Here is a 14,317-nt window from a genome sequence, read left to right as displayed (position 1 = left end):
GGATTTATGGACTCATCAAAGTCCTCCATAGCTTCCTTCCTCTCATGTCGTCCTTAAAAAAAAGTGGAGTGCTGGGATATTCTGACACCCAGCAGTGATAATGGCGGCATGGCGGAGGCAGTTGATGGCTCTTCCTTGAGTTCGACTGATGGATTAGAATCCCCTCACTTTCCATACCCCAACCGCCGAGCGATGTGCATTGAAGGAGATGTGTTTTGTCCAACGTATCTCCTGGGCTGCTTCAAGCTAGAGTTCCAGGAGGTTTAATGAGAACTCCCATGCTCATGCGCAAAAAGCTCTCCCATTGATTTCAGTGCCTCAAGCAGCTGGAACTGGCTTGAAATGCAGACACCAGGGGGGGTATTTCACCGGAGCTCTCGGGCTGCAACATCTTCACCGTGTAAGGTTTTATTATGTTTATTATATTTTTTACAGGTAAAGAATGCCTACAATGCATTTTAATATGAATTCTTCGTTGGTAGAGCTATATGAGGCATCAGACTGCCCCTTTTTAGTCATAAAAAAAGGGCGAAAATAAATAAAACGGGGATATTATACGTGATTTAATTACCACCTAGGAAATTTTCAATTGCCCTGCGGCAAGTGTCCAATAATAGACAAAAGATGGGTGCCACAGCTGGTAACTCTTCCACATCTCCTGACAGCTGCTCTGGGTAATTTAATATTTCTTTATTAAAACTGGCTTTTTTTTATAGTTGTGTTTGCGGATCATATTGATAAATAGAAAAAAAAAATGGGAGAAATGGGATGTAAGAGACGGGGAGAGCAGAAAGGGAGAACATAAGGGACAGACAGAAATAAGCAGATATATTACATTAACAGGTGGATAATAAAAATTGAAAGTCAGGACCAAACTCATACATATTTCATAAGGCTCTATCTCGTTTTCTCTCCCTCTCTGTATATTTATGGCTATTGCCCCTTTTAACCGAGTTTTGTCTAAAGGCTGTCCTGTACAGCGGGCAATTACTCTCAAGGGATCCGTGTATAAAGTGGATATAGAGGCAAAAGGTGATAATTTGTATATATATGTATATATAAATGGACAGACAGACAATGGATAGAAAGGTTGACATACATCAATAGGTAGATAAATGGAAATCGGATGGACGGGTAGATGGATAAATAGATAGACAGACAATGAATGGATAGAATGAAATAGATATAGATAGATAAACAGTGGATGAATGGATTTATATAGATGGATGGATAGATAGATAGATAGATGGATGGATGGATAGATAGATAGATAGATAGATAGATAGATAGATAGATAGATAGATAGATAGATAGATATCCACATAGCCCTGTCTGGCTGGCTGAGCCCACACAGTCGTGTGGCTTCTCAGGCAGGATGGATGGATGCGGGGAGGGGGAGAGGAAGGCACAGAAAGGGAGGGGATGAATCGCTCTTCCTTCTGCTCTCATCCTCCTTTCACTCTGTGCCCAGGTCTGACACAGGCAGGAGCTGCAGTGCAGCCGTGCTCGCCCCCTCCAGGGCATCCTCCGTGCCTGCCTGAGCTTGGCACACACACACGCGCAGGCAGGGAGACCGGGGACAGGACAGTGGCTGGCGATGAAGATGCCAACCCTATGAGCATGGTGGCCCCGGTGGCACAATGACGGTCCCCTTACTGAAAATCGGGGCCGTGCTCAGCACTATGGCAATGGTCACCAACTGGATGTCCCAGACATTGCCATCACTTGTGGGTCTCAATGGCACCAGAGGTGGTACCTCCGAGAAAATTGTGAGTTAACACCGGCAGCTTTCATTTGGGTTTTAAAACTGCTATTTCAAAGTTGGAAAAACCTGTTCCATGTACTATACAGGATCAGGAGACTCTCCCACATGAGACACCTGTTACTGTCATACATGGGGGATTTTTTTACATATATATATATATATATATATATATATATATATATATTATATATATATATTATATATATATATATATATACATACGTATAGATTGTGCTCATAGATATATCTGTTTGTGATTGTGTGGTTGTGCGTTCATGTAATAAATATATTTGTTGTTTACCTTTATTACATTTTTGTATAAGCTTCTCAGTTTTAGTAAGTGGAAATGTTTTCATTGTCCTAAATTTTTTCCTATGTTTGTACAATTATAGGAAGATGTAAACATTATTCAATACTATGTATATATATATATGTATATATGTGAGTGTGTATAATTAGTAATTTAATTGTGGTAGGCATGTTATAGGATATGTATTGCATTGTAAATTACAGCTTTCTTTTCTTTTATGGCGGTGTTCATTTTATACATTAATACATATATAAATACAGTATATATATATATACCTGGGAACTCTCAGGGTTTGCTCCTGAGTCTCGGGGTTTTTGCCCCAGTCTCGGGGTCTCCGAGTCTAGATCTGACTCCTTCCAATTCTCCCCTGCTCTGATCATATCCCAGTTGGTGCTTTTGCTACCAGTATGTTATGGTTGATATCCCTGCTTGAATGCAGGTGACTGAATTAAGCGTATCTTTAAATAACGACAAGTCAAGGTTTCCATTTGGCGAGTCATTTGCCGCTCGTTTAAATATTAACCAGAGCGAGCGCTCTACACGTGTATAATAAGGATAACGCGTAGTCCGTATGGGGTTGATGTGGAAGCCCCGCTCCTTTCGGCTCGTTTACTGCGTATAACTCAGGGGATCTCGGGACCTTTCTAAGGATGAACGCGAAGCTCAGTAACATTATTATTGTGAGTTATGAGGATTACTGATGGATAATGTTTGGGAGCCATGACATTTACAGCACACGTCTGTATAGTAGATTACATTCAATTCTTTAATCTCCGCACCTCGTTTCTCTATATTAAACTGAGCCAAACGGTCTACTCGTCTTTTTGCCGTGCTCGTAATAAACAGGTAAAGCTCTGAGAATTGACAGCTCTATTTAACTACCTGTGCCCTACGTTATATTGAAGCGTAAGCTCTGCAGGTTAGGTTCTCTTTCGTCAGCACCAGCGAACCTCTGAATTGTATTCATAATACCCCAATGCATGGTAACTTGCTCATTGAAAAATTCAGATTACCGTTAACGCTAAAAAGCGTTAACCCTTTCTAATATCACAAAAAGGATTCTCTCTTCCAAATGACTCCTCTTCTCCTTGTATTCTAGCGACGTCTGTCCTTAGGATAGAGTTTTAACTCTTGGGTACAAGGATGGTCCTTTCTTCTCATTCCCCTCCCGTCCTTATGATACACACCTGGCCGGTTTCTATATAGCAGTTTACCCTTCATAAGACAGACCTTTGCCGACAGCCCCCCAGTGTCTCTGAAGTGCATCCAAGTCCAGACATGGAACCTTTACAGCCCAGACAGTGTTTTTCAGCGACTGTCTCTGCTAGCACTGAGATTTCTCATTCCCGTGATTATAAACACTGGAATATAGGATTATCCTTTTCCTTCTGCTTCTCCAGCCACGGTTGTGTTAGATTGTAAGCTCTGCAGGGTAGACACCCCTTCCCTGTACAGTTCCCATTCATCCTGTTTTTTATCTGTGTAAAGCCTACCTTAATATAATTATAGTTATATTTAATGTTATATAAAGTATCTCACAGCTCTCTGACAACACCTTCCTGAGAGCCCATGTTCTGCAAATGACTCTCACACTCCTATCACACCTTGTGTGTTGCCCTCCCGTTTTTCACACTCAGTTATATTCCGTCCTATTTAACTCACAGCCCTTTATTTCTCTTCTATCTCATTGACGTCATTATACCCCCTCCCATCTCACTCACCTCCTCTTATATACTCCATATTTCTCTCATATTCTCTTATATTCCATCTCTTAATATCATTGCCCATTTTTAGACCTCTTCTAGATATTTTAGGCATTCTATATTGTCTCACTTACTTCCCACTTTTTTTGTTCTGTCCCCCACGTCGGATACATCACAGCGGTGGGATTTTCACGAGGGCTGCACCAGGGACCACAAACAATAATTCTTGTTGCTTCTCAACACAGCATCGCTGACACTTGTCTGTACACCTCCACGATTCACGCATGCGCACCACTTATAACATGATGTTCCGCAGTAGCCAAATGCTGCCATTTTGGGACAGGATGGTGGGCCAGTAGTATTCACATGCAACAGTTACCAGTTCCTTCACTTTAATCCAGCATAGACTGCTGAAGGTGACACTTAGAACGCACACCGGCAAAGACTGCTGAGGGTGACACTTAGAACACCCACCGGCATAGACTGCTGAGGGTGACACTTAGAACACCCACCGGCATAGACTGCTGAGGGTGACACTTAGAACACCCACCGGCATAGACTGCTGAGGGTGACACTTAGAACACCCACCGGCATAGACTGCTGAGGATGACACTTAGAACGCTCACTGGCAAAGACTGTTGAGGGTAACACATAGAACACTCACCGGCATAGACTGCTGAGGGTGACTGCTGAGGATGACACTTAGAACACTCACCGGCATAGACTGCTGAGGGTGACACTTAGAACACCCACCGGCATAGACTGCTGAGGGTGACCATTAGAACACTCACCGGCATAGACTGCTGAGGGTGACCATTAGAACACCCACCGGCATAGACTGCTAAGGGTGGCACTTAGAACCCCCACCGGCATAGACTGCTGAGGGTGACACTTAGAACACTCACCAGCATAGACTGCTGAGGGTGACACTTAAAACGCTCTCCACATGGGGGGGAAGAGGCTGCATGAAGGTGTCAGTGAAGGAAAGTGGCTATAGTTTGAATGTCAATTATAGCTTTCCCTCACCCTCTCGTATCCCCTGGTATGCGTTTGATGTTGCAATCTCTGACCTTATCAATCGCTCCATAGCTTTAAGTCTTGGTTAACTTTGTCCGTGGCGCCTAGCAGGGGCCCGAAGCACTGTGGGGAAGCCTAGCAGTCACTAGCATCTATCTGAGCGAGAACTAAGCCAGCTCTATAAATAACCTTGGCTGCCATACCTGTCTCCACACTTACCCCGATCTGTGGGAGGGCGTCTCCTCTCATTAACCTTTTCATGGCCACCATTGCCTTCCGTATCGACTTGACAAGGATATCGTGACCACGTTAACCGAATGGACGAGCTTAACGTTAAACAACAAAAAAACCCACCAAAACACTTGCTTATTCGCTTACAATTCAGATGCCGAAGTTGTTCAACCATAAACACTCCAAGACAATAAGTGTATGGTGTGCTGTTGCCTGCCAATCAGCGAGATGAAAGTGAAGCGAAAGATAAGCGAAAGAGACCTGGATTAGATAATGTGCAGTAGGAAGACGACAGCATCAAACTATAATTTTAAACCATTTTGGCTGACAATTTCTACGATAATCATATCTCACCTTGCGATGGAAAATAAAAACTGGACTAAAATCATTTAGATTTTGCTGTCCTGGAGAATCATTTTTTTGTGACTTCCAATTTAAGGGGCTATATAGCTATCCGGCAAATAAGGACTGTGTGAACATCTTATCACCATATCAAATGGTTCAACAGTCAACATTTGATTCGCTGCGAAAATTGGACACTATAGGACTACTACAGGTTAAAGCAGCAATAGTAGCAGAGCCCTGGGCAAGACTCCCCTGGTGTATCACCCCAGCCAAGATGTACCTGCTGCTGCAATCGATTGACATTTATAGCTGGTGGTCCAATGTGATGGACATAAAGGTCACTGCAGCCACCAGCATAGACATCTCCATTTACAATTATTCCTTGGACCTCTCTGGGTTTGACCCAGAGTCTCTGGAGGAAGCCCTGCTTCCCTAGGTCTGCAGGTCAGTTTTCTTCTGTCTCCAGACTCTGGAGCAGCATTTAACCATGTCTACTCCCGATTCACACCTACTAATGGCTATCTGGGGCTAACCCTGCCCTTTTACATGACTAGTTCACCCCTACAAGTGATGTAGAGCTCCAGGTAGGCTATCTTAGGAGGTTTCCAGATATGCTAGAAATTCACCATGTTCTGTGCTACCTGATGATGGGCTCAGGGTATGCTGATGCTCTGACCACCAAGGAGTGCTCTTGGAGAGCCCATCCATGGCTTTCATGGTGGCCCAAGGAACAGCTGCAATAGACCCCTAAGGTAATGTGGATCCAGAGCAGCTGCTCCTTTTCCCATCATCAACAGGATAATGCTATCACCATCTCAAAAATACAGTAATAACAACACAGTACATTAAACTGCGCACCTATGACCAGCAGGTTAAATCATAAGTAGAATGATCAGTACTGGTTGATAATCGATTTAGCTTATTGACATTCCAATAAATAATACTAGAGTTAAAAGGCCTTGTAGCGAGGCAAATGGTGGGATAGAGACCCTCAAAAAACTGTTGATTCATTTGACGTTAATATCATCGAAGTGGTGGTATGGGACATTTTGTTTTCATCCCATTTCATTAATCCCTCTGTAACTGATTGTAAAGCACTGTGATTTTCAGTATTTTAGTAGCCAGAAACAGAAATCCATATATAATGGCAGAAAAAGTTAGGAGCCAGTTCTATAAATCTTGGACCCGTGGTTCGTAAGGGGGAAGCAAGGTCTAAATCAAGAAACAGTGCCTGGACGATACCTATTTCTGGGCACTATTATTATTATTTAATATTTAGTATTTTAACCTTTTTTTAATTTAGCCTGTAGCTTCATCCATTGTGTCAAAAATCAAAACTCTTCTGTTTTTTTTACATCAGCAAGTAGGCGATCAAGTGGTCTTTAAGACTCTTGACTTCTTGGATCAAGTACTAGAAGGATTGAGACATTATTGAGCCACTAATCACCCAGAAGTGAATAAGTATCTGCATGTTGATCTGTAACTAGGAACTTGTGTTTGAAGAACCTCAACAATAGGATGTTCCTTCTTAACGATCAATTGCAGGAAGAAAAACATCAAGCTTTTGGAAAGTGAGATCTAATAACCCCTTATCAGGCGCAGGCAAGGTAATTATTACTGGTCCGGTGTTTGTGTGAACCATTGTGACCTCAGTGTCATGATGTTAGCTTGACCATAGGCCCATTTTACTCAGAGGTGTAGAAACATAACCTACATGGTAGGTGTCTACAGGGGCAGTAGACATTGATCACTCTTCCATGTACTATTTGTTTTCGACAGGAACATGGAAAGAGAAGCAGGATGTTGGTCAATAGTGACCCGCAATCTACTGTGGTTTGGTACAGTTTAACAATATTGATTAAACAAGACGTCTTTCAAATATTTAATTACCAGCACCCTAATAGAATGCACGGCATAGAACAATTGTAAGAAGCATATACTGTATTTATTGTATATGAATATGTTTTCTATGATTGCGATTAAGGATGCTCTTTAACAGAGGCAGTTACATGTATCCAATATCAGTCCATATGAAAACCTGTCCATATGTCACCTGTATTCAAGCAGGGATTTCACCTTTGATATTCCAGTTAGAACAGCATGGGTTACATACCATTAAATCGGAAAAAGTTAGCTATAAAAGAGCAGAATTGTTCATTCTTACCCTCCCCTATTGTACAATCTGATAATAAAATGTAATTTTAAAAAAAACGCTTTATTCCGTGTGACCCTAAGAATATGCCTATTCAATGGGAGCACATTTCTCCTACAAATTGGCTGCTTCAAGCTCCAGAGCTGCAGCTTCTCCCAAAGGTACTTTACATATTCACAATGAGGTTTCACCCTTCATCCATTCCCATGTGGGAGCTAAGAAATGGCAGAACTAGGCCAGAATCGGGTTAGCTATATGGAATAAAAGTAAATCATCCTCACGCACTACATAAAAAAATCACTAATTGCTTCATATACTGAGGATTTTTTTTATTCCTTTCCAGTGTCTTCCACTATAGTGGTTTAGAATGAATGACAAAAAGCCGACCTTTCTTTATGACATACTATTGCATTGTTCGTTTACCGGAATGGCAGCATCTCCCTCTCTTTCAGATGCTATCACTTTTAATTAATTCAGAGAAAACATAATTCCATTAAGTGTGCTGCGTCTCTCCAATATTCTTCTGTTGGACGTTATTTAATGTGAGTCTAATCAAAGATTATCCACGTGTCTGGGGTCAGAATAAATATATCCATCGCTTGTTTGAGTTATTATTTTTTTTGTTATATTGATATTGTTGGGCATCTGCAACCTTGTGCAGTTTGCATTGTACTCTGAGGAGCTGGTCATTGCTCAAAGGAGATGTAAACATAAGGAGCGCATAGCCCCCAGCATTTCAAGTGTCCAGTTCGGGACACCTATGTTGGGGGGAGGGGGTGGCAAGAGGTAGGTGGGGCAGACCGAGAGCCTTACCTGAGTAGCCACCTGGCGACAATACCATTGTGAGGATGCCAAGTTGGAGCTCCGTTGGAGGTCTGTGCTCCAACAGCAAAGACCTCCATAGAATTATTTTCATCTCCCTGGTCAGGTCATGGGAGTCCAACCAGTCCATGCTCCCCACTGTCCGTAAAGGTGGGAGAGTGGGCCAACAGGGGAGGGTGACTGTGCCCAAAAATTGAATTTTAATTAGCTTTAAGAACCAACTTTGGCATCAGATTCAAATGACTTAGCGTATAGTAATGTATGGTGATGTCTCACAAGGGCCAGGAGAAAACGGACTTAAATTCAGTTCCACTGTTTTCTTCTGCTACTACAAAGTTTAAATTGCTCTTTTGTTGTGACTCAGTAAACATATTTAAAGGTGCAGAAAAAATACAGTTAACAGGCAGCAAGCAAACACAATTTATTTTCTATATTGATTTTCAGAATTCCTCTGGAGAACCTTTAGCTTGTTTCTTTGATTGTTACTTTGAAAATGTCCTTCAAAATTAGATAACGCACCTATACAACATAAAAACAAAAGTTTGCATCAGATGTCCATTGCAGTTGATTAAAACCATTATTTTAAACATGTTACCGAATATGATGCCATGATTGGTCTCAAATTCCGTAGAACCTACGTTATGAATCATATGGAGAGATCATGTGGTTCAAACCTTCATGTGATAGAGATCACTATAACATATGTATTTATCTCGATTTGTTCTCTATGGAGACCCCTGTTTTCTCAAATGATACCTTATAACATTTTGAATGGCTACAAAGGGCCAGTGTTATTTTAGGGGATTTTGTTGAATTTAGATAGGGCTGGGGCTTTACCAGACACTGTAAACATGATATACATACCCACCAAACATTCTCAGAATAACATAAGGAGAGGAAAGAGCGATTTGGGCTCCGAAGAAGGTCCCATCCCTCCTCAACAGGGACACTTAGGAAGTATGTTGTCGATACAGAGCAAGGTTTCTCTTTTTTGGTCCAAATGTACTGTATCATCAAACTTTTCTGGTTTTCGGCTTCTCACAGATATGAGTAGCACAGTTTCTTACATATTTGGTGTCTCCCCAGATGAGCACATGTGGATCAGAGTTTTCTTTCAGTCTCCCTTACTAAAGTTACCTGGTGCTCACTTGGGGAAACACTGAACGCCTACACCATTCAGGGTACTCTAGAACAAGTGGTTGTTTTCTAAAACATGTGTTCTATAAGAATCCAATTACGTCCATTACATTCCTTTATACTTTAATTTACTGGGCTCAATGTATCCCTTGGAAAATGGCCTAAATCAAAGAACATCTGTTCTCCTTTTCATATGAAGGAAAAAGTAAAGGTATGTAGAGTAAACTTAATGAAAGCAGGTAAATAAATGGAGTCAGCGATAGGAGAGATATCTGAAGCTACAGGAGAGAAACTTGTTAAGAAATGCTTGAGATGTTGGACAGTCAGCTGTAAGAAGAAGAAAAGGCAAAACGACAGCATAACGATGAGATGCCTGTTCCTGCCACTATCACCCACATGTAGAACAATGGAACAAGTCCTGATCTGCCAGCGGCAGGCTCCCAGCAGCTGTCTGACTTCACATCCTATTAGACTCAAACTCCCAGTGTATTCCACCCCTCTGCTCTTCTTCTTCGGTAAAGTGTCAAAGAAGAAGCAGCAAGTCAGAGGGATGGGACTCTACTTGGAAAGTGGGGCATTTCTTCTAAACACTTAGGATATACAGGGATGGTCATGTGAAGTAGTCGGAAAAAATCTAGGAAGAGATTATAGGGAAGAATATTTTTCAGACCACATATGAAGAGGTGGTGCTAATTAATCTTCAGAAATAGATTAGGGTCCCTGTTGATCTACAAGCAGGTTGCATGGAGAGGATGGATAACATAATTACTTCTGGCAGCATATTGTATGGTCCAGTGGGGCAGCAGACAGTCTGTAGCAAAGCAAGGGCTAGATTGAACCCCCCCCAGTGGACCCCTGCTCAATGGACCAGTTACAAGGACGATCTCAGATCTTCCCAACCTTTCCCGTATAGATGACGGGATAGAGAGAATGCTGGGATATGACATCATATACATCATATATAGGTCATCATTAGCAAGGATTGAGGCTACAGAGGGGTTGATGCCCTTGGTCAGGCTTATGGGAGTGCCAAGGGTGAATAAGTCTCTCTGTACTGTCAGCCTTAGTTAGTTTATGATTAAATATACCATATTACTTGCAATACAAGTGAACCCTATAGAGGCTGTGTGGAGCAATAGGAGGTATTATATGGAGGAGCTATATGGAATAATAGGGGTAGTTATAGCAAGGGGTTATATGGAGTTACACGGGTTAAGAGAGGTTGTGTATGGATCTATAGGAAGAATTCTAGATTGGGGCCATATTTAGTAATAGAGTGTATTTTTGTAGGTCTTATATTTAGCAGTACAAGGATATCCGGAAGAGTTATATATTTAGAAATAATTATCGGATCCATGTTATATAGCGCTTGCAGACTAATGGGACGTGTATAAAAGCAGTGCTTTAGAAGCAGGACATGATATAGGGCTGGTATATGAAACAAGTCCTCCTACTCTTGGTAATAACTGCTGAGCGCTGCCATGATGGATGAGTTGCCGGGTGAGGAGGAGAGATGCTGTGAAGCACCCATTGCGATTCCAAACTCGCTATCTCATTAGAAGTTAAATCTTCCTTGGGCTGTAGCGCTGAATTCATCAGCTGTTCTCATTAGGAGTGAAACATTTATCATTGGGAGGGAGAGCAGCAGACAGATAACTATGTGTGTGTCACGATGATAGATAGCTGTGTGTGTGTTACACTGAGAGAGGAGTAGACAGATAGTTGTGTGTACATGGTACAGTGATAAATAGCCATGCACGTTAGACATTTGAGAACAGATCGCTATATGTGCCATGGAGAGGCATAACCGTGTGTGTGTCAGATAGCTGTGACTGTCATGGAGCCAACTGTATTTGTGTCATAGAGACAGATAACTGTACTTGTTACATCGAGAATAACAGATTGGCGTGTGTGTCATGCCGACTACTATGTGTGTCGGGGAGATGAATACTTGTGTGGCCCATGTAGACAGATAGCTGTGCGCGTCACGGAGACAGATAGCTGTGCGCGTCACGGAGACAGATAGCTGTGCGCGTCACGGAGACAGATAACTGCACGATGGAGACAGCAGAGCTGAATTAATTGACTTAATGTTCTCTGTGTATGTTTGTGTCTTATGGTTGTGTAGAGATGTTTGTAATCGAGCAAACTGCTGCATTGTGTGTCAGGTTGTTAAGGATGGCCAAGTTCCATGAACTGTGATAGAGAGCTGTATATAATGTAAAGAGGCAGATATAATGGCAGATGGCTACATCACCTCGTACTCACCCAGTCTACCAGTCCAGCAGCATGCAGCCACTGGCTGGATATGTCCGGCTACGTAAGAAGAAAAAAGTACTATCGGCAGTCCTTTCCTGGCTATGTATGATGTAAAGACGGAGATATAGTGCCCGTTAGCTGTATATAACATAAAGAAGGAGTTATAATAATACGCCGCGCTTTGTGTCAGTGATAGTGGTGTACAACAAAAGGAGGGTAAAGTGCCAGATAGCTGTGTATGATATAACGCGGAGGAGCAGTGATAGTGTTGTAGGACAGGGGCGCCCCGAGGATTTGCAGGACCTGGACAAGAATAATTTGCAGGGGACCTAATATGGGACAAGAGGTTTCCACCCTCTCTCTCATCCCTGTGGTCCCCGCAGGTTTGGGAAAAGTGGAGTGCCGGGAAATGACATCTGACGTCAGACCTGGACTATGAGCGAGATAGATAGAGAGAGTTGTAAGCAGTACCAAGGCAGGGCCCGGAGCTCTACATTTTCCTTAAGCGGGCTTCTTTTTCTGTGGTATCAGCGGGTTTGACGGCTGGGTGGTTTATGATTTTGGTTTGGGATTTGTTTTTTAATGAAATACTACTTGTTTGTCTCTGTGCCGTCGCTTTGTTACATTCTCCACTTCCCCCTACCTGAGTATGTATTTGGTTTATGATATAATGAGCGAGGTGTAGTGCGCGATAGTTGTGTATTATATGATGATAGCTGTGTATGAGCGAGAGGCTCTAGTAATAGATATATCCTGAAGCAGCGTGATCTGCTATTGTTTAATAAACTGTGTCAAGATGAGTGTTTCTTTCAAGTCATGCAGAAACCTGTGATTTTTTTTAAAGTATATGTTGGCCCAGTTACACCTACCTTACCGCCTCCTCCATTTTCCTGCTTTCATCTCATTTTCCAGGGTTTCACTGATTTTATCAGTCTCTGGCTCTCACTATTCTGTATTTCTCGGTTCCCTTCTCTTTGGAGTCTATGACCTGGGCTCTTAGAACAGAGTCATATCCCTGGCACTATGTACAGAAAACACTTGCTGTACATTTCATCACCAAGGTCCATACCTGTGTCACGAACCGAGGACACAGGTTGATAAGGAGCCCAGGTGCAGGGGATACGAGGGGCTCTGTCTGTACCCCACGATGATTTATGGTCTGGGGTTGTTACAGACAGGCGCAGGAATAAACCACAGACAACAGATCTGGATCAAGAGTTGTATTGAATGAGGTGGTACAACAATATATATATAAAGAGTCACGCGACTTGGCAGGAAGCCCACTTGCGGGGCACACGGCAGATAAGCCCACTTGCGGGGCACACGGCAGATAAGCCCACTTGCGGGGCACACGGCAGATAAGCCCACTTGCGGGGCACACGGCAGGTTGCCCACTTGCAGGGCACACGGCAGGTTGCCCACTTGCAGGGCACACGGCAGGTTGCCCACTTGCAGGGCACACGGCAGGTTGCCCACTTGCAGGGCACTCAACCAGGGTTGTCCGCTAGTGGGCAGTCATCCTGGGAGTCGCGATGCAGGGCACTCCTATTGGGAGTCCACTTAGTGGGGCGCTGGCCGCAACTCAGGAACACGGCAGGTACTGGAACAAGGCAGGTACTGGAACAAGGCAGGTACAGGAGCAAATCAGGAACCAAACAGGTAGTCCTCCAACTTCAATGTCAAGGCCCAGACTGCAGGGCTGGGCAGGTTTATCAAGGCTGACTTGATCAGGTAAGCCACTGCAGCTGGACCTGATAATCAGTCTGAGATGTCCTGATTGGCTAGGGCGGCCACTAGTGGCAGGAAACGTGAAATGAAAATGGAAAGTTTGAACAAGTCCAGCTAGCGCATGGTGAAACGTGACATACCCCCACTGCAAGGAGCAGCCTCCGGATGCTTGCGGACCTGTGGTCTCTTTGTGTCTGGGTCTTCGTGTTCACCACCGATTCCCGTGCTGCAGGTATCCCCGCGAACTCCTTGTGTTGGCCTTGACATTCTGTCACGAACCGAGGACACAGGTTGATAAGGAGCCCAGGTGCAGGGGATACGAGGGGCTCTGTCTGTACCCCACGATGATTTATGGTCTGGGGTTGTTACAGACAGGCGCAGGAATAAACCACAGACAACAGATCTGGATCAAGAGTTGTATTGAATGAGGTGGTACAACAATATATATATAAAGAGTCACGCGACTTGGCAGGAAGCCCACTTGCGGGGCACACGGCAGATAAGCCCACTTGCGGGGCACACGACAGATAAGTCCTCTTACGGGGCACACGGCAGATAAGCCCACTTGCGGGGCACACGGCAGATAAGCCCACTTGCGGGGCACACGGCAGATAAGCCCACTTGCGGGGCACACGGCAGATAAGCCCACTTGCGGGGCACACGGCAGATAAGCCCACTTGCGGGGCACATGACTTGAAGCCCTCTTCCGGGGCACACGGCAGGTTGCCCACTTGCAGGGCACTCAACCAGGGTCGTCCGCTAGTGGGCAGTCATCCTGGGAGTCGCGATGCAGGGCACTCCTCTTGGGAGTCCACTTAGTGGGGCGCAGGCCACAACTCAGGAACACG

General features: G+C 43.8%; 1 protein-coding gene across 2 annotated transcripts in view; it reads left to right on the top strand.

The window, feature by feature from the left end:
* The first annotated feature begins 1,640 nt into the window (after positions 1–1,640).
* Positions 1,641–14,317, top strand: part of LOC149279046 (noelin-2-like) — a 50,590-nt gene continuing 37,913 nt past the window's right edge. For both annotated transcript variants that reach the window (XM_089501415.1, XM_089501413.1), the window contains exon 1: positions 1,641–1,769. In XM_089501415.1, the coding sequence (XP_089357541.1) occupies positions 1,641–1,769 (129 nt within the window). The remainder of the gene's footprint in view (positions 1,770–14,317) is intronic.

Source organism: Sceloporus occidentalis, unplaced genomic scaffold (assembly GCF_023333645.1).
Source record: "Sceloporus occidentalis isolate IW3139 unplaced genomic scaffold, rSceOcc1.0.p SCAF_174, whole genome shotgun sequence".
Classification (NCBI taxonomy): Eukaryota; Metazoa; Chordata; class Lepidosauria; order Squamata; family Phrynosomatidae; genus Sceloporus; species Sceloporus occidentalis.
This window is presented reverse-complemented; position numbering and strand designations above follow the sequence as displayed.